Below are 27,589 nucleotides of genomic sequence, written 5' to 3'. Positions count from 1 at the left end.
AGATTTATGCTGAATCATACGAAACACTTTCTGTTTTTTTCTGTGTGCAAAGTACTGTGGTGTCACAGCTGTAGGCCTATTGGTCCAATTGATTCTTTTGTCAAATCATTGGGGTTTGACTAAAACCAAGAGTGACAAGAACCTAAAGCAAAGGTGTTTCAGATTCAAGCAATCAACAATAACAATTGTTGTACACATGTGTTCTCTCTGGATTCATTTGATATGACCATCAGATAATAGGTTTTCGGACATCATGTTTTCAGACGGCCAAGTTTATTGCGATTACTTACGCTATAATGAGGGGTGTGGCGTCACACAGACATTGTAAATACTCATATGATGGCCTATTTTTCAGACCAAGTTGTCTTTTATAAGTGAGTGAGATGTTTTACAGTTGTTGATGTGATAAGCGAGAAAACAATGAATGTTCCTTCAGCGTCCGACAACCCATAACACAGGGATACAAACATTCATAAAGGCCACATATCATTCCTGGTTTATGGATTCAACTTTAATAATGGTTAACCCTGCAACATTGTTCATGTATTGTAAACCTGTAAAATCCTCATCCACCAAAATTGACATTCTTTTTCATAATGCAACATTTTCTTTCTGCAGAGATAATTTCCCGGTACAGTGGATGGTTCATTTATCAAGTTGTTTTTTATCCTTATTTCTGGACATCCAGAGCTTCTTCTACCATTGTGATGGCCTGAAATAGATAACACCAGTAAACAAATGATCATATAAACGTACATGAGAACTTTGATACCACTCATAAAGCAGACACATTTTCACAGCCCTGTTTTGAGGTCCCCAAAACTTGTACAGTTGAACCCCATTGTCTCGAACTTCTGTGGGCCAGAGAAATAGTGGACTTATCTGAGTTTCGACAAATCCGAATTGACCTTATTACCATATGACCAATCAACAATTTCCTGCATTTGGTGTTTCATGTCCTAGTCCGTTAGGCAATAAGTTCTTGTTATAACTTGTCAAAAAAATGAAGTTCCACTTATCAGGATAGGTTTTTTTGATCTCTTGGAATTATAAACTGAGTTTGGGACCACCGAGAATTTGTCACTTCCAGTTGGACACATCTGGGTAAAAATAGTGATAAGTATAGTAAGAGTTTGACAGAATGGAGGATTTGACACATTTGAGTTCGAGACAATGAGGTTCAACTGTATATACATATATGCAGTGATGAAAGAACTTTTGTCTGCTCTGACAGGACTTTTTAAGAGTCCAAACTAAGTGTCTTTGGTAGGCCAACTTTGAAAAAATCATATTTTTTAAGAGTGTTTTAATTGTTTTCTTTTTTTCATGATCACCCTCACCCATCAACCACCTCCCCTATGAAAAAAAATACCAGTCCCTTAATCCATTTCAAGACAAGCATGAGATACCAGCGACCTATTCCCAGAATATACACAATATCTTGGTCTTTGTATTTGTATACATGACATCTATCTATGATCAGTCTGTTTCCAAGGCAATGGAAGTGACCTACCCAGACATAGAAGGTCGCTGCCCCCGCTGACACATCTCGAACCTCGTCCAGTTCAAACTTATCCAGGAGTGTCTTGGCTCTCTTGGCGATGGCTATTGGGATCTTTGCAGCCTGGGTCTGCACACACTGACGTTTCAGACTCTCCTTGCCCGTCTTCCCAACCAGAGCCTGGACTGCCTTCCAGTCCTAGATACATGTGTACATAAGGGTAAAGGTAAGTCCCAGCAAGGTGTGTGTACATAAGGGTAAAGGTAAGTCCTAGCAAGGTGTGTACATAAGTGTACAGGTAAGTCCCAGCAAGGTGTGTGTACATAAGGGTAAAGGTAAGTCCTAGCAAGGTGTGTACATAAGTGTACAGGTAAGTCCCAGCAAGGTATGTACATAAGGGCAAAGGTAAGTCCCAGCAAGGTGTGTACATAAGGGCAAAGGTAAGTCCTAGCAAGGTGTGTACATAAGTGTACAGGTAAGTCCTTGCAAGGTGTGTACCTAAGTGTAAAGGTAAGTCCTTGCAAGGTGTGTACCTAAGTGTAAAGGTAAGTCCTTGCAAGGTGTGTACCTAAGTGTAAAGGTAAGTCCTAGCAAGGTGTGTACATAAGGGTAAAGGTAAGTCCTAGCAAGGTGTGTACATAAGTGTAAAGGTAAGTCCTAGCAAGGTGTGTACATAAGTGTACAGGTAAGTCCTTGCAAGGTGTGTACATAAGTGTACAGGTAAGTCCCAGCAAGGTGTGTACATAAGGGTAAAGGTAAGTCCCAGCAAGGTGTGTACATAAGGGTAAAGGTAAGTCCCAGCAAGGTGTGTACCTAAGTGTAAAGGTAAGTCCTTGCAAGGTGTGTACATAAGGGTAAAGGTAAGTCCTAGCAAGGTGTGTACATAAGTGTAAAGGTAAGTCCTAGCAAGGTGTGTACATAAGTGTAAAGGTAAGTCCTAGCAAGGTGTGTACAGAAGTGTACAGGTAAGTCCCAGCAAGGTGTGTACATAAGTGTACAGGTAAGTCCCAGCAAGGTGTGTACATAAGGGTAAAGGTAAGTCCCAGCAAGGTGTGTACATAAGGGTAAAGGTAAGTCCCAGCAAGGTGTGTACATAAGTGTAAAGGTAAGTCCTAGCAAGGTGTGTACATAAGTGTACAGGTAAGTCCCAGCAAGGTGTGTACATAAGTGTACAGGTAAGTCCCAGCAAGGTGTGTACATAAGGGTAAAGGTAAGTCCCAGCAAGGTGTGTACATAAGGGTAAAGGTAAGTCCCAGCAAGGTGTGTACATAAGGGTAAAGGTAAGTCCCAGCAAGGTGTGTACCTAAGTGTAAAGGTAAGTCCTTGCAAGGTGTGTACATAAGGGTAAAGGTAAGTCCTAGCAAGGTGTGTACATAAGGGTAAAGGTAAGTCCTAGCAAGGTGTGTACATAAGTGTAAAGGTAAGTCCTAGCAAGGTGTGTACATAAGTGTACAGGTAAGTCCCAGCAAGGTGTGTACATAAGTGTACAGGTAAGTCCCAGCAAGGTGTGTACATAAGGGTAAAGGTAAGTCCCAGCAAGGTGTGTACATAAGGGTAAAGGTAAGTCCCAGCAAGGTGTGTACATAAGGGTAAAGGTAAGTCCTAGCAAGGTGTGTACATAAGTGTACAGGTAAGTCCTAGCAAGGTGTGTACATAAGGGTAAAGGTAAGTCCTAGCAAGGTGTGTACATAAGGGTAAAGGTAAGTCCTAGCAAGGTGTGTACATAAGGGTAAAGGTAAGTCCCAGCAAGGTGTGTACATAAGGGTAAAGGTAAGTCCCAGCAAGGTGTGTACATAAGGGTAAAGGTAAGTCCCAGCAAGGTATGTACATAAGTGTAAAGGTAAGTCCTAGCAAGGTGTGTACATAAGTGTAAAGGTAAGTCCCAGCAAGGTGTGTACATAAGGGTAAAGGTAAGTCCCAGCAAGGTGTGTGTACATAAGGGTAAAGGTAAGTCCCAGCAAGGTGTGTACATAAGTGTAAAGGTAAATCCTAGCAAGGTGTGTACCTAAGTGTAAAGGTAAGTCCTTGCAAGGTGTGTACATAAGGGTAAAGGTAAGTCCCAGCAAGGTGTGTGTACATAAGTGTAAAGGTAAGTCCCAGCAAGGTGTGTACATAAGGGTAAAGGTAAGTCCCAGCAAGGTGTGTACATAAGTGTAAAGGTAAATCCCAGCAAGGTATGTAGATAAGTGTAAAGGTAAGTCCTTGCAAGGTATGTACATAAGGGTAAAGGTAAGTCCTTGCAAGGTGTGTACATAAGTGTACAGGTAAGTCCCAGCAAGGTATGTACATAAGGGTAAAGGTAATTCCAGCAAGGTGTGTACATAAGGGTAAAGGTAAGTCCCAGCAAGGTGTGTGTACATAAGGGTAAAGGTAAGTCCTAGCAAGGTGTGTACATAAGTGTACAGGTAAGTCCCAGCAAGGTGTGTACATAAGGGTAAAGGTAGGTCCTTGCAAGGTGTGTACATAAGGGTAAAGGTAAGTCCCAGCAAGGTATGTACATAAGGGTAAAGGTAAGTCCTAGCAAGGTGTGTACATAAGTGTACAGGTAAGTCCTTGCAAGGTGTGTACATAAGTGTACAGGTAAGTCCTTGCAAGGTGTGTACATAAGTGTAAAGGTAAGTCCTAGCAAGGTGTGTACCTAAGTGTAAAGGTAAGTCCTTGCAAGGTGTGTACATAAGGGTAAAGGTAAGTCCCAGCAAGGTATGTACATAAGGGTAAAGGTAAGTCCTAGCAAGGTGTGTACATAAGGGTTAAGGTAAGTCCTAGCAAGGTGTGTACATAAGTGTACAGGTAAGTCCTTGCAAGGTGTGTACATAAGTGTACAGGTAAGTCCTTGCAAGGTGTGTACATAAGTGTAAAGGTAAGTCCTAGCAAGGTGTGTACCTAAGTGTAAAGGTAAGTCCTTGCAAGGTGTGTACATAAGGGTAAAGGTAAGTCCTAGCAAGGTATGTACATAAGGGTAAAGGTAAGTCCTTGCAAGGTGTGTACATAAGTGTACAGGTAAGTCCTTGCAAGGTGTGTACCTAAGTGTAAAGGTAAGTCCTTGCAAGGTGTGTACATAAGGGTAAAGGTAAGTCCCAGCAAGGTATGTACATAAGGGTAAAGGTAAGTCCTTGCAAGGTGTGTACATAAGTGTACAGGTAAGTCCTAGCAAGGTATGTACATAAGAGTAAAGGTAGGTCCCAGCAAGGTATGTAGATAAGGGTAAAGGTAAGTCCCAGCAAGGTATGTAGATAAGGGTAAAGGTAAGTCCCAGCAAGGTATGTACATAAGGGTAAAGGTAAGTCCCAGCAAGGTGTGTACATAAGTGTACAGGTAAGTCCTAGCAAGGTATGTACATAAGAGTAAAGGTAGGTCCCAGCAAGGTATGTAGATAAGGGTAAAGGTAAGTCCCAGCAAGGTATGTACATAAGAGTAAATGATAAGATAGGTTCTAGCAAGGCATGTATGCAAAAGGAAAGCAGGTAAGAGCTAGCAAGGCATGTGCACAGGTCTAAACATAGGTAAGTCCTGTCTCAGTCTATCCACAGGTCTAAACACAGGGAAGTCCTGTCTCAGTCTATCCACAGGTCTAAACACAGGGAAGTCCTGTCTGTCTATCCACAGGTCTAAACACAGGGAAGTCCTGTCTCAGTCTATCCACAGGTCTAAACACAGGGAAGTCCTGTCTCAGTCTATCCACAGGTCTAAACACAGGGAAGTCCTGTCTCAGTCTATCCACAGGTCTAAACACAGGGAAGTTTTGTCTTAGTAAATATACACAGGTGTACCGGTAACCAGATAAGTCCTGTTACATTGTGTACACAGGTGTTAAAACATAGGTCGGACTGACACAGTGTGGCCTTGCTGAAAAGACATGTAATACTGTATTTTGTCTATCATATGACAGGCTTAGGGGTTAATAGGCTTTGGGCGCCTAATAGAGGATAAACATTAAGTTCAAGAAAGGTTTTGATTCTGTTGAACAGTTCCGACTTGTCACATGATATCACAACTTTATCAAGACACTGGGTCTCACATCGTTTCTTGACAACAAAGAGCATGTCATCTATATTATCATGGTTAGCACATATTATTAATGATATCATATAAAAAACAGATAAAACATGAATTGTTTGATAGGCATCAGGGGCATTTCATAGAAGTTGACGGATGAAAAAGTAAACACAACTTCTTTGATTACTGTGAAGCGGACGTTTCGGTATACATCCTTATACTGTTGTCAAGCACGAATTGAAGCCAACGTTTGGGTATAGATCTTTGCTTGACAACGGTATAAGGATCTATACCGAAACGTCGGCTTCACAGTAATTGGAGGAGTTGTTATCCATAGATAAAACATGTGAAAGAATTTTAATATCTTATACAAGATTGTTTCAGATAGCTTTTACAGTATTTGAGTAATGTGGTTCATATTCAATGTAAGAGTCAAGCCTTAAAAGATGGTGGTCATGGACGCTTACCGCCACAAGGGTGGTCATGGACGCTTACCGCCACAAGGGTGGTCATGGATGCTTACCACCACAAGGGTGGTCATGGACATTTACCGCCACAAGGGTGGTCATGGACGTTTACCGCCACAAGGATGGTCATGGACGCTTACCACCACAAGGGTGGTCATGGATGCTAACTACCACAAGGGTGGTCATGGACGCTTACCACCACAAGGATGGTCATGGACGCTTACCACCACAAGAAATCATGGACGCTTACCGCCACGAGGGTGGTCATGGACGCTTACCGCCACGAGGGTGGTCATGGACCCTTACCACCACGAGGGTGGTCATGGACGCTTACCACCACAAGGGTGGGTAAAGTGCTTAAAGCAAAGGATTCAAATCCCTAAACATCAGATCCTGGAAGCAAATCTTATGCAATACAGCTGCAAAGAATTTACCTGGCACCAAATCGTATGCAAAACAGCTGCAAAGAAATTACCTGGCACCAAATCTTATGCAAAACAGCTGCAAAGAAATTACCCAGTAGCAATTTTTATGTTATACAGCTGCAAAGAAGTTAACTGCTGATAAAACAAAAAGATGTGTGACCCTGGTGCATACATGTCAGTACTGAAAATTGTGTTTTCTTAAAATTGTTCACAAGAAACATAGTGTCATTTATTACTCCACTGATTCACAAAACATGTAGAGCACATCAAGATTCAGAACAGTATATATGTTGTTTCAAGGGGAATCCCCTATTAGTGGCATCTTAATTAGTAACATCCAAGGAAGACTTTTCACTGGTCACATATAACAGTGAGTTAGTGCCGTTTTGATCAGTATTTCAGTAATATCACAGTATGTCGACTTAATGTGGGAAGAAAGACCACAAGAAATATTTTCAACTTTGAAGAAAAACAGCCTTAGCATATGTTTGGTGCTGACAGATCAAGGATCATAACTTGATCCCATGAACAGTGGATCCTGACGTGGCTAAGGGACACAACTCTGAACAGGGAGACGTTACACCTTAGATTACTGGGGCACATTGCCACAACTCCTCACCCCCACCTCAACAGAGAATAACATAATGGCAATGTCCCTTGTGGATTGAACCCTTAACACATTTTAGTTTATAAAATGGCCGCCCCGTGGCCTTTTGTAGAGCATCCGCCCGGGGAGCGGAAGGTCCTGGGGTTCGATCCCAGGCCGCGTCATACCAAAAGACGTTTGAAGATGGTACTTGTTGTTACCCTGTCTGGCGCTCGGCATAAAGGGGCTAAAACAAGGACTGGTCGGCTCGGAGTCAGTGTACTGTATCTGAGTGGGGTATTCATGTTAAACTGTGGCATGGTATCTCAGTGAGCTAGCACTATAAATCGGCATCAGTCCGGACTAGTACAAGCAGCCACGCAAACATGTGCATTCACGTCGGTATATAAGTGCAATAATCTTGGACGCGACGATAAACCAAATTTCACCTCACTAGTTTATAAAATAGAATCAATTTTAAACACTAGTATAATCTGACATCAACACCTGGCAAAATATTCTTGACAGGGAACATATACATATACATATATTTCTGTACTAACATGTTTCTGCTGCAAGCACATTGCCAACATGGCCAAGTCATCTCTGTACAACAAACACTTAAATCTTGCAACTTCCTAGCTCATATGTAAGAATCTAGTAAGCAACATTTTGAAAATGGAAACTCACTACAAGGTTCTCCTGTGAAGACAAGAGGGTGAAAGTAGCCATGTACTGATACAAAATAAGAGAGGATGAGAATGAAAGCAGCTATATTGAAGACATAGACATACAATAGAAATTGAAGATGGAACAGAAAATTGAAAGAATTATGCTGAAAATGTATGCACGAATGGTCTAACAATTGGAGTAAAAACAGTGTGCTAGCCAGATATACATGAGTGTTATTAATGATGTCACTGAATATCGTGATATTGATGTAATCGTAAATGGTTAATACTGATGTTGTATTTATACAAATTTATGAATATTGATACTGAGTTATAAATTCACTGCCACAGAAACGTTTACATTTATACATATTACCATGGTTAAGATGAACAATGAGAAGGCAGAAAAATCAATCTTAAACATTTCATGGATCAGCCTACTGGGTAGTTCATATTTAGCATTAAATGGATTAAATGCACAGGTAATTTGTGTCTATACAATCACAGAATAATTTTATTATTAATCAATGTATTGATTATATATTGTGATATGTTTGGGTCAATAGATCAATACTAAAATAGCCAATCAATGACACCTCAAACATAGTTATGTGGTTCAAGTTGGAGAATCAAGTCCAGTTGCACACCATTGGGGGAGTTACAAAGGGACATAACTCTGTCAATTGTCACAAACTGCTAGATACTTGTACATCTCTTTGAATTTGATCATTTAAATATAAAACATCTGCAGGCTAGTGTCCTCACACATCTTCAGGTTCAATATATACTGCTCAAAAGAAGTTAAAGAACACACAATTTTTTCATAAGACTATAGTTAATCTGTCATGGACGTGACTTCTTTAACTAGATTTTTTTCAACGTTTGGGTAGTCTCACGTAACAATACATGTCTGCATCAAACTTCAATTACATTTGAAATCTTCAGTCTTGAATTACGAATTGAACATGTTGAATGTCATTGAATTGTCTATCAGAAATACATTTAAGGGAAATAAGCATCAAGATTACAACATCTACCAATATATATGTACGAACCTTCGTATCCTTCTCCTTATGGCCGAGAATGAGCAGTGTGACAGTCATTACTGTGTGGACGACCAGCGGAGGCTTGGAGTAGCTACGGATCTCGGCCACAGTTGACTGCTTCAGTTCCAGGATCTCGTGCCGGATTCGCTCCAGACGCTTGAGTCGGCTCAGCATCTGGTTGGCCTCCTGCATCTCACCCGCCAACTGAGCCTCAAAGCCGTTCTTCTTGACGAAGTTCATGGCCTGCTCCAGCTCCTCTATTTCACGTTTTGTCATTGCTCGCTTCAAGTCTGAAATGACGTTATAAGTCAGACACAAGAAAACTTGACTGTTGTAAGCAGTGTTCGAAATACCTGCCTGCCCGACCGTCCGAGACGGGTTGATTTCAACTCGGGCTGCCAGATTTTCAAATCCCCCTGCCCGACGGTCGGGTTATATTTCATATGTAAAAATATTCTAAATATTTCCCGATGATAAGCATGATGTATTCTAGGATATTAAATACAAATCTGACCTAAAAATTGTTTGCTATTTCTTTTCTTGCATTACTTCATGTTCAATGAATTTCGATTTATAGTTTTAATTAAATCATCCTGAGAAACATATGATTATAGTGGGCAGGCAGGTTTTGGTCAGGGCTGGCAGGTATTTCAGCTAGCCAGTCCTGTGGTCTGGCTGAAAATTTTGGGAGTTTCATACCCTGTTGTAAGGTTATGATAAGGTATGGCTGTTTCAAAGTTGCAGCACTTCATTTGCTACAGAAATCGTAGTGCTATGTCTGTCGTAAGCCTATTGATGTAAGGGGCATTACTCTCATTCCTGGAAGAGCTTATTCTATGTTTATACCTTGTCTATTCTGTTGTCTATCACAATGTTAAAGTAAGGGAGTTTCATCACTGTAACTACATGGGTTTTTAAAGTCCATGGGCTGAAAAAAGGGAGGGCTTAAATGTGTGCATTCCTGGTACATATATATACATATATATAAGACCATAATAATAGACAGCTCTCTAATGCTGAGGCAAGACTGCATACATACTGTCTTTAGCAGTAAATTCCTTGATCAGTCTCTGGGCCTTCTGGAGATCCATGTCTGTGTCCTCCAAATTGTACTTCTTGAATTCTGTCACAGAGTACTCCAGCTTGAACTTGTCGCGTGACTTGATGGCCACCTTCAGCTGGTACCGAACCCTCTTGTTCCGGTGCTCTGTGGAGGAAAGGAGCCATTTGGATGACAACAGGATGGAAAATATCAGACTGCAGGTGGTGTGAAGTAGCGTAGTGGAATACATGGGTACTGAGTCAGTGAGGGAGGGAGGGAGGGAGGGAGAGTGAGAGTAACGGGGGAGTGTGGGTGAGTCAGTGAGTGAGAGTGAACTTGAGTGAGTGGGATACATGGGTACTGAGTGAGTGAGGGGAGCGAGTGAGTAAGTATGGTTTTATGCCGCCTTTAGCAATATTCCAGCAATATCACGGCGGGTCACACCAGAAATGGGCTTTGGCGTGGCGAGCGAACGCTTTAACCACTAGGCTACCCGAGTGGAGGGGAGGGAAGTGAGGGAGTGTGAGTGAGTGACTGGGATACATGGGTACTGAGTGAGTGAGTGAGGGAGGGAGGGAAGGGGAGGGAGGGAAGGGGAGTGAGTGTGAGTCAGTGAGTGGGATACATGGGTACTGAGTGAGTGAGTGAGGGAGGGAGGGAAGGGGAGGGAGGGAAGGGGAGTGAGTGTGAGTCAGTGAGTGGGATACATGGGTACTGAGTGAGTGAGTGAGGGAGGGGAGGGGAGTGAGGGAGAGAGTGAGTGAGGGAGTGGGATACATGGGTACTAAGTGAGTGAGTAAGGGAGGATTTAATGTTGCATCAACCGTTCTGCAGACATAGTAGGTAGACAATAAAGAGTATATGGGAAAGATTGGATAGTGAGGTAGGAATGGGTTGGACAGCTTGAGATGTCAGATTAGGTGGGATTGTTGGGTTAGCTGGGTAGAAGACAACATAGTAAGTAACCTAGAGAGGTAGATGTGCTAGGTGTAGATGGATAGAGTGGAATAGACCGCCAACCAAGTGAGGTGGATTAGAAGTGGTATTTGGGGTATTAATGAGATAAAAGGAGTTGGTTTGGTTGATGGGTAAGGTGGGCCTAGCTCAGAACTAATTCCTGTAAACTTTAATACTTCAAAGCCTGACAGTTATTTCCTAAACAGTCACCCAAGCAAAAGAAGATGTGAGTGAGTGGATGCAAGAGAGGATGTTAATCTGTCCATACTCTCTTCTCTGTATCAAGTGCTAAATCCAACTGCAGTTATACCTATGTAAAGTTTGGACATCTTGGCCTCTTCATCCTCCAACTGCTTTCTCCTCTTCTCATCATTCTCCTGCTCTCTTCGTTTCTTGAGACGATTCAGTTCATCCTCAGTCTCCTTCTCCTTGCGTTCTTCCTCCTGATACACACACAACATAAGTCAGTCATAGTGTTAAAATGATCATTTAACGCTCATGCATAAAACGCATTGTTTAACCTTCTCAAGAGCATTTTTCAAATCATATAATTGAGAAAATGTATGCAATATAAAATGAAAACAAGCATGAAATACTCACATCCCCCGCCAATATGACATGTCGGGTGTGTGCAATGCATTAGCTCCTGTGAACTATGTTCACTGGGCCTTTTTGTAAATGGCCTAATTGCTGCACTAAAAAAAAGTTATTACTGGTGTTGTTTTTCCATCTGCAGTTTATGATAGAATATGTTACTGAATTTGTAATGAGTAAGGATGAGACATATGGACGAACAACTTCTTTATTACAATTAGGAGCGATGGTTTCGGTGTAGGTTCTAACACCGTTATCAAGCAAGTGAAGTACAGAGTATGGTTGACAAGAATATATCTTGTTTATACAGTTGAGTAGGTTTAAGATCAGTTACACTGTTGTATTTGTAATGAGTTGTGTTTCTGTATGCAGTTAGTCAGTGAATGCAACAACTGTGTCCATGACACTTTTGGAGGAACATACACTCAAGCAATGCAGAACTTACCAACAAGAAAGGAAATGTATTCAATACTGTGAGATGACATGTGCCAAGCTTGGTAAAGAAATATAGATCTGCTCCGGAAACGAGGACTACCACCATTTTAAGTCTAAGTCAAAGTCATTGCCTTGGAAACTCGAAAAATAATTTGTTTTAAAATCCCAAACTATCAAAAGGCCGCAGTTCAACACTAGATCGATCTATGTGCCAAGTTTGGTCAAGAAATATGGTACGGTTTTCAAGATCTGCTCCGGAAACGAGGACTACCGCCATTTTTAGTCTAAAACAAAGTCGTTGCCATGGAAACTCGAAAAATAATTTTTTTTTAAATCCCAAACTATCAAAAGGCACCAGTTCACCACTAGATCTATTTATGTGCCAAGTTTGGTCAAGAAATATGGTACGGTTTTCAAGATCTGCTCCGGAAACGAGGACTACCGCCATTTTTAGGCTAAATCAAAGTCGTTACCATGGAAACTCAAAAAATATCTTTTTAAAAATCCCAAACTATCAAATGGCACCAGTTCAACACCAGATCTATCTATGTGCCAAGTTTGGTGAAGAAATATGGTACGGTTTTCAAGATCTGCTCTGGAAACAAGGACTACCGCCATTTTTAGTCTAAATCAAAGTCGTTGCCATGGAAACTCGAAAAATAATTTGTTTTAAAATCCCAAACTATCAAAAGGCACCAGTTCAACACTAGATCTATCTATGTGCCAAGTTTGGTGAAGAAATATGGTACGGTTTTCAAGATCTGCTCCGGAAACGAGGACTACCGCCATTTTTAGTCTAAATCAAAGTCGTTGCCATGGAAACTCGAAAAATAATTTTTTTTAAAATCCCAAACTATCAAAAGCCACCAGTTCAACACTAGATCTATCTATGTGCCAAGTTTGGTGAAGAAATATGGTACGGTTTTCAAGATCTCCTCCGGAAACAAAATGTGACGGCTGGACGGACGGACGGAAGGACGGCCGGACGGCACCCATTCCTATATCCCCCTTCCACTTCGTGGCGGGGGATAATAAACTAAAGCACAAACCATTATTTCAAATAAATAATAAACATGAAACATTATTTAAAATAAACAATAAACCATACAGGCATTAAATAAATAGGAAATTAAATTTAAACTGCATGTCAATTCTAGCCATACTCAAATAGTTAACAAGTCATAAATATGTATAAAATGAATTTCACACAAAAATAATGGCACAGGCTGACTATAAGTTACATGTAGGAAACCTTACCTTTATATGATCCTATTTGGCAGTCATAAAACACAACAGAATGATCTTAATGAAACTGCATAAGACTATCTTTGAATGGTATCAGTATTTCAGTTACATATGGCATATTATTAGATTCAGTAAGAGGAAAGCCAGAAGTGATGCAGGTCTTTGGCCTTAACACTTAACCCATGATACAGGTATGGTACAGACAAACCTAGAAACATAATTAGGGTGAATCTAGAACTTGAACCTTATGGTTCCTTGCTGTGCCTAAGGGATGCAACGCTGCACAGAGAATTGCGGTGTGTTATATATCATGTTAGATGACAGGGCCCCATTTGCCCAAAACTGCATTAACTCATTTCACAATATAGTAAACAAGTCATCAGTTGAGTGAGTGAGTGAGTTGGGTTTAATGCTGCTTTGAACAGGTTTTTTTAGTTATATCATGGTGTGTCAGCTTAATGTGTGAAGAAAGCCAAAAATGATGCAGATATTAACCACATTGGTGAAATCCATGAGCATGGGTTTGCTGCTGAGACAACAAGAAATACGATCAGCTTCAACCCATGACCTAGGTTCCTGGCATATCTAAGGGGTGCAACTCTGCACAGAGAATTGCAGCACCTTAAATGCCACTCATGCCTCTTATTTGGTGTTTAGGAAATGCTTCCCATATGAATTAACCCCAGGGATTCAGGTCAAAAAGTTATCTCTCCTACCTCTTTGACCTTCTCCACATCCTTGTACTTCTCCTCTTCTTCCTTGCGGCGCCTCTCCTCTTCCTCTTCCAACTCCTTCAGGCGCTTGGCCTCCTACATACAATGTCAAATACATCTGATTGGTTGAAACACGGAATAGTGGTACTCGAAAGATGGAATAGTGAAATTTGAAATGTGGAATAATGGGATTTGAAATGCAAACTCATGGATTAAAATTTAAAAAATGCCACATTTCCAATTTATGTAGCTAGGAAATAGGCGTGTCAATATGTTTACAACACTAATTTTATATATATTCAAATTGATTTATATTTGAAGAACCATATAAGCTGGTTCAGTTGGTGTATATCAAAACACATAACCTTTATCTCCCAAATAAACCCCTGCACATGGACTGCACATTAAGAAGGGGCTCACACAAAGGTAATATGGATTTGTCAGGGTTGTGTTGATAGCCAAACATGTTTTCAGCAAGATTTAATGTATATTTAATGTTACACTTTCATCATGAAATGTTTATACTATTTTCTTTGATAAATATGCCTTCAGTATCATATTGTCAACAAGAGTGCTCTGAGAGCACAACATCCCCTGCATGAATTTTTTTAACGAGTTTATATTTTCTTTGTATTTTATGAAATAACAACAGTAGATGGCACTGCATTTGAAACAAATTGTGCAGAACATTTTGTTGGGAGTAATCCAGTCTGAATGCTAATGCCATAAGAATGTCGCTCACCCACAAAAGCCTTATACAAGGAAACTAACTATAGTTAGATATTGTGACATTTTCACAACAGAGACTAAATGACATTGTTTTATAATGGTTGTTACCTGAGGCAGAGTTGTTCTACACTACTCTGACAACCAAGGGCTTGTGATCTGAGAAGAAACATTCCAGAGTTCCTGCTTCAACCTGAAGAGTTCCTCTAGTATAGACATGGTCTATTGAACTTCCATAATCAGTTGTAGGGCCTTTTATGAGCTGTTGAAAACCGTACTGTGACATATGCTGGTCTAAATGTTTAGCATCAGAATTCTGTGTGTTGTCACTAATGTCAATGTTTAAATCTCCAAAACATAAGCATTGTGTTGTTGATATGTTGTGAACTTGTTGCAGAGCACCAAGAAGAGAAGAAACTGGTGTCTATGGAGGTTTGTAGACTATACAGATCATGAGGTTTGGGACAGGGCTTGCAAGATAAAAGACTGATAGTTCTATGCCATCTACATTCATAAACTTAGGACTGTCTGATTTCTGTTTCACAATACCTCTCTCACAATTAGGCAAATGAAACTCGGGGCAGTAACTCTGTCAAAATTAGTCGAAATAAAATGACTGCGATATGCGTATCATCAACATGTCGACATCTTGTGTGTAGAGTGTCAGGGATATTCTCTAAAAGCTGGAGGAGGAGTTGATTTCACAAGCTTAGTACCTCTCTCCCAATTAGGCAAATGAAGCTCCGTAAAAAAAGGGGCAGTTACTCTGTCAAAATTAGTCAAAATGAAACAGGACTGCGATATGCCTATCATCAAGATGCCGACATCTTGTGTGTAGATTGTCAGGGATATTCTCTGGAAACTGTAGGAGGAGTTGATTTCACAAGCTTAGTACCTCTCTCCCAATTAGGCAAATGAAGCTCCGTAAAAAAAGGGGCAGTTACTCTGTGAAAATTAGTCAAAATGAAACAGGACAGCGATATGCCTATCATCAAGATGCCGACATCTTGTGTGTAGAGTGTCAGGGATATTCTCTGGAAACTGTAGGAGGAGTTGATTTCACAAGCTTAGTACCCTCTCTCACAATTAGGCGAATGAAGCTATGTAAAACAGGGGCAGTAACTCTGTCAAAATTAGTCGAAATGAAATGGGACTGCGATATGCGTATCATCAACATGTCGACATATTCTCTGGAAACTGTAGGAGGAGTTGATTTCACAAGCTTAGTACCCTCTGTGAGACGGACAGACAGACAGACGGACGGACTGCGCCACAACATAACCCCCTTCGGCCATTCTGGCCTGGCAGGGGATAAAAAGGATGCATTTTTTGCTGACATATACCTCTTCTTCTTCTCTCTTTCTTCTTTCCTCTTCTTCCCTTTTCTTCCTCTCTGAAAACATTTAGCAAAAATATTTATTTGATTGAAATTGATTTCATTTACTTTGCTACAAACAGCTGTGTGAGCCGTTAGACCAGCTCATACAAACCAGCCAAGACAGCAGCCAAGGCCACCAGTAACCTATTGTCAATAAGCATCTCGTCAAATTACTCTTGTTTATTGTTTCCTCTATCTCAAAAAAATATCAAGAGTAATTTTGTATATTGCCCAGTATTTGGACACTTCAAAGCCATGGAGCTTATCAGTCGCAATGACCGGGACAAGTTGTATATTTATATACAGTGGTCCCTCGCTACAACGCTACCTATGGGGTCCAAATAATTGGTGGGCGTTATAGACGATGAGCCGTTTAACCGAGGCCGAGGTGGGGGAGCGCGTTCTGCCAATCCTACGATCTTGGCCTTGTCTCGCACATTGCATTGATACAAGTTGTTTACCGTTCATAGTGTAAAAATATATATCCATTATGTTTTCGCCGTTTGTTATTATTTACAAGCCTTAACTGTCACATTCAATGTGAATGCTACTTACATGAAAATATCGATCGATAATGGTAGTAATAGACGCTATGAGTGAAGAGCCAATCACAATTCATTACACAAGTACAGTGTTTCAGTGGCATTGATTGGTCATGTTGCTTAAAATACGGAAAACGAGAGTTTTGACCAGCGCTACGCGCATTCATACACATTCATACAAATATAGATACACATTCAAGCCAGATTAATTGGTTTGATATGGTTACTTGATCCGAATCAAAAGGCATGACCGCCGTGTTGTGACAGCAACATGTGAGTTGACAGTGTCGCCTCACTTTCCCATGATGCTGCCTCTCAAAATAGACTCTGTTGACATCAAGAGTATAAATCTCCCTATTAATGCGAATTGCTGTTGCTAGTGCAAGTAGAAATACCATTTTGAGTGTGAAAATTTTCAAAATGTTAACTTCCAAAGGTTCAAAGTTCTCCGAAGATAGAGGACATAAGATGATAAGGTCCCAAGCAGGTGATCAAACTTAGGATGATTGATCAGCAAGTTTGTAAGACTGAATAAGAGCTTGCAGCTACCGGGGAAATCTTCGCACACTTAGTAGTAGCAATAACTGAGTTAACTGCTGCTAGATAAGTAGCCAAAGTCGATCCCTTGAGTTACCTTGTAGAACGTAAGTGCTGGAGATACTCCGCAACTTGTTGAGGTGATGCAGTGGTCGGGCTCGTGATGTCTCTGGCTTGACAATGTCTGTCCTCTTAGAATAACCCTTGAGTGAGGTTGAAGTAGAAGATCTGGTCTTAGAGAAAGGCAATGGTAACTGCGATCTGCAACATTTACCAGGACAGTGAACCAACTCCTCGCTGGCCCAAAGGGCACGACCAAATGCAGTAGGTGTTTTGTGATGGCTGCCTTCTGCAGAACTTGAGGTATAAGGCTTGTAGAGGGATAAGCATAAGCGTTGATGTCCTCCCACGAGATGGCTAAAGCGTTGCGATACCATACATGTAGATGGTCGATATGGTCAATACGAATCTTGGCAACTGTGTGTTGAACTGAGTTGCAAAGAGGTCTACTTCGGATAAAGTTGGCAAATCCACCGAAAGATTTTCGGATGAAGTTGCCACACTGTTGTAGATGGTTGATCCAGATGGGATAACGCATCTGCTATGCCAATTTTGATACCTGGCTCAAGCTAGTTGGAACAACTGGATCGTAGTGGCCAGGAGGGATAGAATCAAGTGGTGGCTATTCTATGTACTGCGAGTTGAAAGTCTTCATGTTGAAAATCATCCGTAAAGTGTTGCTGTCTTTTCTCGGGACCAGAAAAATTGGGGAATATTACCCTGGGTTACTTGGGATGGGACCTAGACAATCTATTGCTTGCTTTGTGACTAATGTACCGATGGCGTTTTGCAGGGATGGAAGTTGGCTGGCAGCGTACTGTCTCTGCATAGGCCTGGATTTGGTTGGGGCATTGTTGATAACAGGAATCTGTAGCCATGACATAGGAGTTGTGTGACCAATGGATCTTCCAGTATTGTCCAATTTCCTGCAAAAAAAAATAAGTCTTCCATCTACTGGAGACTTGAATATGGGTACGCCTGGGGGAGGAAGGTCTCAGTCGAACTAAAGCTGTGTTAAGACCTTGACCTTGACTTTTTCGCATAAAATTCTCTCAAGTCATGTTGAATGCATTGTCTGCTATTACAGATGTTGTCGCTGGAGCTTAAGGAGATCCACAGATATTTGCAGGTTTGTAACCTTGGGTGATCTTGTGTATCCTGTTGGCAAATAGGAAAGTGGGGGACCAAGGGAGTAGATAGAGGCAAACCTTGAAAAGGTCCTCCCATGGGCAAGATTGAAGAACATCTTGCCATTGTATAGCCGTGACAGAGCCCAAGAAGTGAGATAAATAGAGAATGCTACACTCATTCTCGTTAGATACCATTTTTGAGAAACGAGTGGACTTTCTATGGTATCTGACCGAGCGAAAGCGATGTCAGATACCATAGAAAGTTCACGAGTTTCGTAAAAATGGTATCTAACAAAATGAGTGTGGTATTTTATTTATTACCCACGTTAAATATATATTTAAGTGTAAATACATAACAACTTTCGTTCGTTTACAGACCAAACTGAAACCGGTTCCAAAATCTGGTTGCGCATGAATATTGATATATGACCAAATATGGGCATTGTTGACATGTTTATGCATACGCATTAACAACATGCGCCTGCTGTTCTGTTTGCAAACAAACAAGCACCGACGCTCAAGATCCTTTTGGAAGAAAGTCTTCAACTTATGGTAATTCAAGCACCATGTTGTTAGTACGCAGGACACCGATAAGAAAATTTGAAATGTCACATTAGCGCCGCGCTTTGAATATTGGACCAACAGTCACACGCATCACACTGTCGGGGTCCCGTCTGTGCAATCAAAATGGTTCGGTTTCCTTGATATATCAGCTGAATTTATATCATGTCCGTACCATTTTGGAAGAGGGAAATCAGACTGTTCGCCAAAGACATTCATGTTAACTGTACCACCCTATATACTGAAGACGTGAAAATCAACAAACTCAAATCTGCTTGCATGTCAGTGACAGCTTCGAACGATCGAAGGGCAAGGTCGCCACCAGAATAAGAAAAGACAACCGCGATCCACTCACAGCGTTTTACGCTAGAGATAGGGAATGTTACTGTTCACATTTGGGATGTTTGGGGCCACAAAATCAGAAGTCAAGCACACTTCCACGGAGTTTTCGAATGATTTGTATCGGAACTGTGAACTTTAAGTGATCTGGTCGTGCTGTCGTGTTCGTTCATTCATGAACAACACCTCCCGAAACAGCGCCACAAAATACGCTTCAAGGCACAACCAGATCATCCCAAGTAAGTCTAGATATCTGTTCAGATAGTTTAAACAGACTTCATTTCACCAAGCCTATCCTTTTACGTTAAATCAAATTGAAAGTTGCGAAAATGGTCGGTTGCGTCACGCTAAAGGGACGCGCTCGATCGGCAGTCGTACATTGTAAATTGATTTAAAGATCTAGCTCGATTAAATGTCTGTAGGACCTCTATGCATAACTTATATAGAATGCAAACCGAATTTGATGCGTGTTACTATCTTGTTTGGTTTAATAAAGTGTTTGTAAATATCTCTCGTTCTCATGAATTTCTTCAGTTCTGCCTTGCAATCGCAAAATGAATGACGTCTCGCGATTTTTTATGAATGAAAAAAGTAGTCCCAGTGTGACAGAGGTCACGGTTATCCAATCAGAACGAATAAAACAAGGTCAACCTTGTACGACACACGTGTGACGTACGGATTTAGTATCTTACCACCTGTATCTTCACCACGTGGGTAATAAGAGGTCCATAACACCTTGGAACTTGTCATGTATCAAAGCTATTGCTTGCCTGATATGTGCTTCTTCAGAAGATTTGGCATGGGCGACTGTCATTGCAGACAGTGTAAAAGTGCGGTGTAATGTGGTATCTGGATCCAATAATTCACAGTCCTCAATGATGGAAGTATGGGACAACCTCTTAGGGTTTAATGTGTGAATGTCCCCATCTAAGACATGCCTGTGTACCACTTTCCGACAAACTAAACCTTGGTGGGTGCAAATTGTCCCTATGCTTCCTGAATTGCGAGAAAGCCTGATCCAGGTTCTTGGCTAGGTCCAGCATAACTTGTTTAGAAGCTTAGGTAAGCGTAGGTACAGTCAAGTTAGACAGACGATTCCAGTCAATTGAGTCTCCTCCGAGCAACTTCGTTCTGAGCCCAACTTCTCCACTATCCAAGGCAGCAAGTCCACGGGATCCACAATACCAAAACTCCCAATCGAGGAAAGTAGGGACTCTTGGTAATGACTAGTACCTCCTGGTTGCTTCGGTGTAGTATCCGGGGTTAGCATGACTTGTCGCATTCGCATATGTACAATGGGAGGGTGGTGTAGATTCATCAGTGGTAGTCATAGGAGGCACAGCTGTATGTATATCCCAATGTTCTAAGGCTGAAGTCTTGGCCTGTAGTAAAGATTCAAAGTCTGTGGTAGAAAGTACTGGTTGATCCCGGTGATCCCAAGATGTGGGTAAACACTGTCCTTGTTGTCAATCACTAGCATGATTTATCCTGTGAGAAGATGCAGGTCAAGAAGTGAGAGAGTAGATGCTGGGCAATCTACTGCAGGAAAGTCGATCTTGTGACAAAGCAGGATGATGTCAATCCGGTAAAGGTCGATCCCTAGGAGAGAGAGGTATCGGTGTCAATCACCTAGACAATATTTATCTGCTGATTGAAACATCTCGATCCTCAGGTCAAGGTCTATCTGAGTATGGATCCATAACAGAAGCATAGCGATGTCGATCCGAATGTCAATCCCTCTGAGGGGTGTATCTATAGCGTCCATGAGTTGGTGTTGATCCAGATGAAGAGGGGATCGATGTTTATCCGGATGTCGATCCAACAAAGTGTCTTGATAACGCTGTTCAGGTCAATGGCAATCTGAATGTCGATTTGCAGCCGAGGGGTGACAAAGTTGATCTGAAGAAAGATCGTCTGGTAAGGTGTATCGACTTTGAGACATAAAGGTAAGAGTTCGTAGGATGGTATCGATCTACTGGTGAAGGGTTTCGATATCGATCCTAATGTCAATTAGGTTCTACAGATTTATGTCGATCTGAAAGTCGATATCGATCCGACTGATCTGAATTTGCAGAATGATGTTTAACCACCTGTCGATGTCAATCCTTCTGTCGATATCAATCCAAATCATCTGAACATCTGAACGCTCCTCGCTACAATATTGATCTGAAGGTGAAGTGCGAGTACAATCACGACTCTGCCTTGTGGAGAGGGTGAAGGAGAGGGTGAAGAAGAGCATGAGGTAGCTTCCTTACTCATTGGTGAGTGTCCCTGCGACTCCTGAGGAGAGGCTGAAGAAAGAGTGGGATCGATTGTATCATCATGTTGATCATCCTGGTGGGAAAAGGGGGATGATAATCGGCTCTCTGCTGAGAGTTGGGGCACATAAGGTGTTGCTTCGCCATTATCGTAGAAGTATGGACCGGAGACTTCTCCTTATTTGGCACAGTACGGATAGCGATGTGATGGTAGATGTCTTGGTAGGTTTGGCCATGGAAACAGATGAGCTGACAGATGCCTGCACAACATGTTTAGGTTTCTTGGTAGCAGATGGTCCATGCTCCGCATCCTCAGATAACGACTTCGATCGTCGATCTGTGTTGCACTTTGCATTTGCAAAAATAAGTCTGAAAATCTTCCTCAGATAAATGTTTGCATTGAAAGCATCTGTTTGACACCTTGCACTGTCCACGATAATCACAGCTGTTGGAGTGAGGATCTACTGTAAGAAATGTATGATTATATTTTTGGCAAAACAGGTGTTTATCTGTTTTAAACTGTCTGACATGTTGCGGTTGTCCGACAGTTACAAGTTGCAGGTAGGTATGTCAGGTCATCAGGTCACTTAGGGTCACTTAGGGTCGGGTCGGATTGCACAGGATTGCAGTGGTGCATTACCAATGGTTTAGGTGGTGACCATGGTGATGCTGGGATTTGTTCAGGTAAAATATTTGTTCTAAGACGTTACCTTACCAGAAACGAATGAAGAAGGAAAAAATGCATAGTGTGAGATAGGAAAGGTTTAGAAATTTAAGAGGTATATTCTCAATATGGTATCACATTTTTCTGTGTGTATTCGTGAGGAAGTGGTGCTCATAATACATAAGTCTTGAACTTTTGCTCTGTTAACACATCACCTCACAACTGAGGAGTCAAGATCTTATTTTTGAAAGATGCTCATATCAATATATTTTCATGGAATTCTGCTCATATTAATTCCTTCTAGCTTACCATCATCTTCTAGCTCCCGCTTTCTTCTTTCATCGTCATCCTTCTTCTTATTCTAATAACAATACAAAAAGTTGGAATCACCGTAACAGAAAATCTGGTATATTTAATTTTCATAATAAATAACTTGCTTGCATTGTAAGGGGAACCACAAGCATTAATCCTGAACATTGTATTGATATCCGTTAATTTTACAAAAAGCAAGATGTACAGAATCTACTTTAGAACGCATGAACACCTACCTGCTCCTTCTTCTTTCTGTTTTCTTCTTTCTCCTTTTTCAGCCGCTGTCTCTGTTTCTCCGCCTCCTCCTCCAACTCACGCTGCCGACGAAGCCTCTCTGAACACACAAAATAAGATTGGAGCTTGATGTTCATATTTTACAGAAGTATTTTGTCTCCATTGATCATGTCTTAACAATAAAACAGTCACTCAATTATGTTTAAGTCTATAATAGTGATCTTTGAATAGTGACAGTTCAGATTAATGTGATTATTTACTGTTTGTGACCATTACCTGATAAAATAATTGTCATAATAATAATAACAAGCATGAAATACTCACATCCCCCGCCAATATGACATGTCGGGTGTGCAATGCATTAGCTCCTGAGAACTATGTTCACTAGGCCTTTTTGTAAAGAAATATAGTACGTTTTTCAAGATCTGCTCCGGAAACGAGGACTTCCTCCATTTTCAGTCTAAATCAAAGTCATTGCCATGGAAACTTGAAAAATAACTTTTAAAAAAAATCCAAAACTATCCAAAGGCACCTGTTCACCACTAGACCTATCAATGTGCAAAATATGGTGAAGCAAAATGGTACGGTTTTCAAGATCTGCTTCGGAAACAAGGACTACCACCATTTTCAGTCTAAATCAAAGTCGTTGCCATGGAAACTAAAAAAATATTGTTTTTAAAAATCTCAAACTATCAAAAGGCACCAGTTCACCACTAGACCTATCTACCGGTATGTGCCAAGTATGACGAAGAAATATGGTACGGTTTTCAAGATCTGCTCCGGAAACGAGGACTACTGCCATTTTCAGTCTAAATCAAAGTTGTTGCCATGGAAACTCGAAAAATAACTTTTTTTTAAATCCCAAACTATCAAAAGGCACCAGTTCACCACTAGATCGATCTATGTGCCAAGTTTGGTGAAGAAATATGGTACGGTTTTCAAGATCTGCTCCGGAAATGAGGACTACTGCCATTTTCAGTATAAATCAAAGTTGTTGCTATGGAAACTCGAAAAATAACTTTTTTTAAAATCCCAAACTATCAAAAGGCACCAGTTCACCACTAGATCGATCTATGTGCCAAGTTTGGTGAAGAAATATGGTACGGTTTTCAAGATCTGCTCTGGAAACGAAATGTGACGGCCGGCCGGACAGCACCCATTCCTATATTCCCCTTCCACTTCGTGGCGGGGGATAATAATGGGACAATGACCTGGGCTCCCGGTAACTGGGAACACTGGTTGCTATTTACTTCATATTCACTATCTTTTTAAATGTGAACATAAAGTAGATCTCTTATGGGCAAAACAGGTATGTTCTATAGTCTCTATACAGTTTTAGGATCTCTACATGATCCGCTGATGGACTTATCATCATATCTAGTGATATCTAGACTAACTGAACAAGTTCCAAGTATCCTTCAACTACACAACTCAGAACTATCATCTTCATATAAACACATCCTACCTTCCTTCTCTCTATCATCATCTTTATTTTCCTTCTCAAGCTTGAGCCGACTAGGAATATCACACAGAAGGACCTCAATTTCAGCGAATGACACTCCACTGCCAGGCACAGCTCGCCTCAACAGGAACTCCTCCCATGCCCGCTTGGAGAAGTAGCGGCCATGAACTGTCTGGACCAGCCACCTGCAAACACAAAATGTTTAGGTGTACGCTCAACCATAGGGACAGTGACTTATGAACGAGGCAGTGAGTTGGGTTCAACGCAGCTTTGTACAGTATTTCAGTTATATCACAACATGTCAGCTTGATCAGAGGGGTGGGTGTGTGTGTGTGTGTGTGTGTGTGTGTGTGTGTGGGTGTGTGTGTGTGTGTGTGTGGGTTGTGTGTGTGTGCGGGGGGGCAAATTGATGCAGGTCTTAGACTTTTACTATTTTGGTGAAACCCACAAGCACAGGAATGGTAATGATAGACAAAAACACGGATTTGAACCCACAATCTCTTCCGTTTCAATGTTTATACCATTGAATATTGATTGTAGATGTAGATATTGATTTTGATGGAATCAGTCACACAGCCTGTAACTGTCATCTGGAACACTGTGTCAACCTTTCTGAGGTTGCATGATTCCGTAATGGGATGTCCTCAGGTCTTTGTTTAGTGGTAACCAGAACTGATTTGAATGAGATTGTCTTTGTGTTGAAATGGCAATCCTTCTAACATATAATTCAAAACTACTGGGTATCCGTGCTCATTGCTTGACATGCAATCAAATATTTGTGTCTATGGCGTACTTACCCAAATTATAGCATTATTGTTACAAAAAGTTTAAAGCTAATTTCTAAACATGCATAACATTAGTATCAATATACAGAAAATGTAAGTGTGTGGTTAACATATATGTTGAGATTGGGAAATCTGTGGAGACACAGAAATGAAGTTCCAATTGGGATGGACATAAATGAATATGTTTATTTTGGGAAAATGTTTGAATTTTCGTGCCAAATACGCTTTCTTGCCTGTATGTATGAAAAACATAAACATCCTTTTCCTAAACATTGGCTTAACAGGTACACAAGTAAATTAAATGTTTAACTGAACATCTAGGTAACTGAATGTCACGTGAACTTTGTGATTAAATGCTCTCTGCTGTAGTGATATAGTTTCTCTCTCACCTAGCTTGCTCCTCCGTGATGAGGTCAGTCTGTGTTCGGTCTAACATGGAAAACTCCCAGCGCAAGTCCTGGACAAGGAAATAACGACGATCCATCTCCTGCAGAGCATCGTACAGTTCCGTCTCACTGCACATGTCTGTTGCACAGGTGTATGCCAGTGAGGCCAGCACCTGTCAGAGGATGAATTAAACACTACAATCACTAATGCATCAAGGAAACATTTAACAATGCAATCAATTTTAACAGTATGATAGATTCCTATGAAAAACATATTTCTAATACGCTAATGGGAGGTTTTAGTGTTGATTCTATCACATGTTTAATAAAAAAACAGAAACAAACAAGAAAACAGCTCTATCACTATCTCCCGCTATACATCTTCCCGAGGCAAGTGAGTTAACTGACTTTAAAAGTCCAGTTTCCACCTTTGCCAAATTAGGCTGAAATTCCTGGGCTCAATCGTAGCGCCACCAGTGGTTATATCCCTTCTAAACCTCTCTTATGAACCAATCAGATTCCACCTCTCGTATCCCTTGCATTTGATTCAAACAAAATGGTGGCGCCCAGTCAAGACAATCTGATCGATAATCAAGATCTATACTGTGATAAAACGGGTCTTACTTCGCGAGGTGCATCAAATCATGTGAGCACTTTGATTAAAATCATGAAAAGATTTGGAAAATATCTGTTGAGTTGGCGGTGCACATGCTTTGTAAATCCTGCAATCGACCGAAATCAGCACGACATTTTACAAACCGGATACCGATTTTGTTGTGCGATTTTGATTGGACTATGCATAGACTTGTTAGCCCAGCCAAAATTTAACTACATAATACCAGCCTAGTTCGGCAAGGGTGGAAACTGGACTTTTATAGTCAGTTAACTCTCTTGCCTTGGGATGATGCCGCTATAGGACACATCACAAAGTTGTTGGTTCATATAGTAGTGAGTCCAGTATAAGCTAAAACAAAAAGAGTCCTATAAAGCCTAAAGAAGAGATAGGCACTAGGGTCACTTTATGTTGTCAAAAAAAGTGATTAAATGTGATTAAGTGATTTAAAAATAGGTTAGGTAATGATGTTTTATTCAAATTTGACTGCACGTATCAGCTTATACATGCAAATGATGTAACAGTGTCTATATCAATATATGAAAAGTGAAATAATATGTTACAGTGTACACATGATGAAGATGATGAAGAGGGCCTGGAAAATACAAGATAAAACTTCTCAAACATGTGTTTCCATTAAAATTCTTAACCAAGGACCAACCTGTGGCATGCTGATTCCACCAATTCGAAGATCTCCATGTAGAATCTGAAGCTGTACAGGAGTAAACTCCCCTGTCCTCATTGTGTCGTACTGGTTGAACACATGGTCAAAAACGTGGCGCTTTTCAATGACACTCAGTTCACCCATTTTAGTATCCTAAGAAGTAATGGTTAAAGTAAAACCATGCCAACACAAATAGTGACATTATCCAACAGTAAGAACAGATACAGACCTGTTATCTATTATAGTGATGGTGAGCTGAATTCATAGTTCATGGATACATTGCTATTAGTACCATGACTACCCAGCATAAAAAACTGTCATTAGTCCCAACCAAAATTCATAATGGCTAAGGTATCAAATGACATTTTTAATACAACTTTTGTTATCGTCTTTTTCATAGACAAGATGGTCAATTTCCTGGCACACTGATGATTTACAGTTGGCAGTGTCAAATACACAGATGAAAATATTTACATTTTCACCACAAATTTCACTACTAATTAGTTGTTGGTTTTACAGTTATCAATGCATCAGTGTATCTCCCACTAATATCTAGTAAATATGAAGAATCATCCTTTTTTACACACATAGTTATGAACTTAAAGCAATGTTAAAAAAGTATCACTCAAAACTTACGACAACTTTAATAACATTTTTTATGTTACGAAAATGGATAGATCTACTCATCAGACAACATGGCAAAGGCTAGAAACGACTCCTGTTAGCAGGATGGCCGGCGGCACTCTTGCAGACATTAAAATGACAAAAGCAAACAATCATAATAAAATCTTAATAGAAATCGAAAGAAGTATGTCCATGCTCAATGCCTTGTTTGTTATAATATTTGGTCTCATACATTTTGAGTAGGCCTCTCATACATTTTGATTAGGACTACTTTTGAGATCAACCGTTCTCGGCGTTTCGAAAGAAATCGTCGACAGATTACAACTGAAATGTCAAAAAAGTCTAAGGAATCACATGGTCAATGCCACTGATATAATTAAAGTGAAAGTCAACCACATACTTTTATCCGAAATATGTTTATTCCTTATCCGTATCTACTTCCGAAATTGGCACCTGTCATTGTCGGCCATGTTTCAACAAAACAGTTACCAAAGCCCTCATTGTAAAAATAACTTTCATTGGTCGAAACGAGCCAATGAAATTTCTCAACGCATACAAAGTAAAGAAGATAGTATCTTCCTAACAATTAATCAACAACTAAACTGTTGTGTGACTGATGGAACAGACTTTTTCTTT

At 40.6% G+C, this 27,589-nt stretch overlaps 1 protein-coding gene across 2 annotated transcripts; it reads right to left on the bottom strand.

The window, feature by feature from the left end:
* Window positions 1-27,447, bottom strand: LOC124111610 (vicilin-like seed storage protein At2g18540). Of its 2 annotated transcripts, XM_046471378.2 has the most exons (14): window positions 27,354-27,447; window positions 26,327-26,482; window positions 25,056-25,225; window positions 23,885-24,066; window positions 22,422-22,519; window positions 22,183-22,234; window positions 15,748-15,797; window positions 13,682-13,774; window positions 12,978-12,989; window positions 11,002-11,134; window positions 9,732-9,899; window positions 8,702-8,982; window positions 1,514-1,699; window positions 1-712 (listed from the first exon to the last, which is right to left on the bottom strand). In XM_046471378.2, exons 2-14 carry the CDS (start codon window positions 26,471-26,473, stop codon window positions 671-673), a joined length of 1,614 nt encoding a protein of 537 aa, XP_046327334.2. In that variant the 5' UTR covers window positions 26,474-26,482; window positions 27,354-27,447; the 3' UTR covers window positions 1-670. The 2 variants fall into 2 exon arrangements, with proteins under 2 accessions (XP_046327334.2, XP_046327335.2); XM_046471379.2 differs by lacking the exon at window positions 12,978-12,989.
* Window positions 27,448-27,589: the final 142 nt, after the last annotated feature.

Source organism: Haliotis rufescens, unplaced genomic scaffold (assembly GCF_023055435.1).
Source record: "Haliotis rufescens isolate VD_foot unplaced genomic scaffold, xgHalRufe1.0.p SCAF_2, whole genome shotgun sequence".
Classification (NCBI taxonomy): Eukaryota; Metazoa; Mollusca; class Gastropoda; order Lepetellida; family Haliotidae; genus Haliotis; species Haliotis rufescens.
The sequence above is the reverse complement of the archived record's forward strand: the minus strand, read 5'-3'. Positions and strand labels throughout refer to the sequence as shown.

Coding starts and splice junctions, on each gene's coding strand:
- LOC124111610 (XM_046471378.2), bottom strand. CDS start 26,473: ATGGGTGAACTGAGTGTCATTGAAAAGCGCCACGTTTTTGACCATGTG. Junction 22,235..22,421: donor ACAGAAAGAAGAAGGAGCAG/GTAGGTGTTCAT, acceptor TATTGTTATTAG/AATAAGAAGAAGGATGACGA. Junction 13,775..15,747: donor GAAAGAGAGAAGAAGAAGAG/GTATATGTCAGC, acceptor CATTGTATGTAG/GAGGCCAAGCGCCTGAAGGA.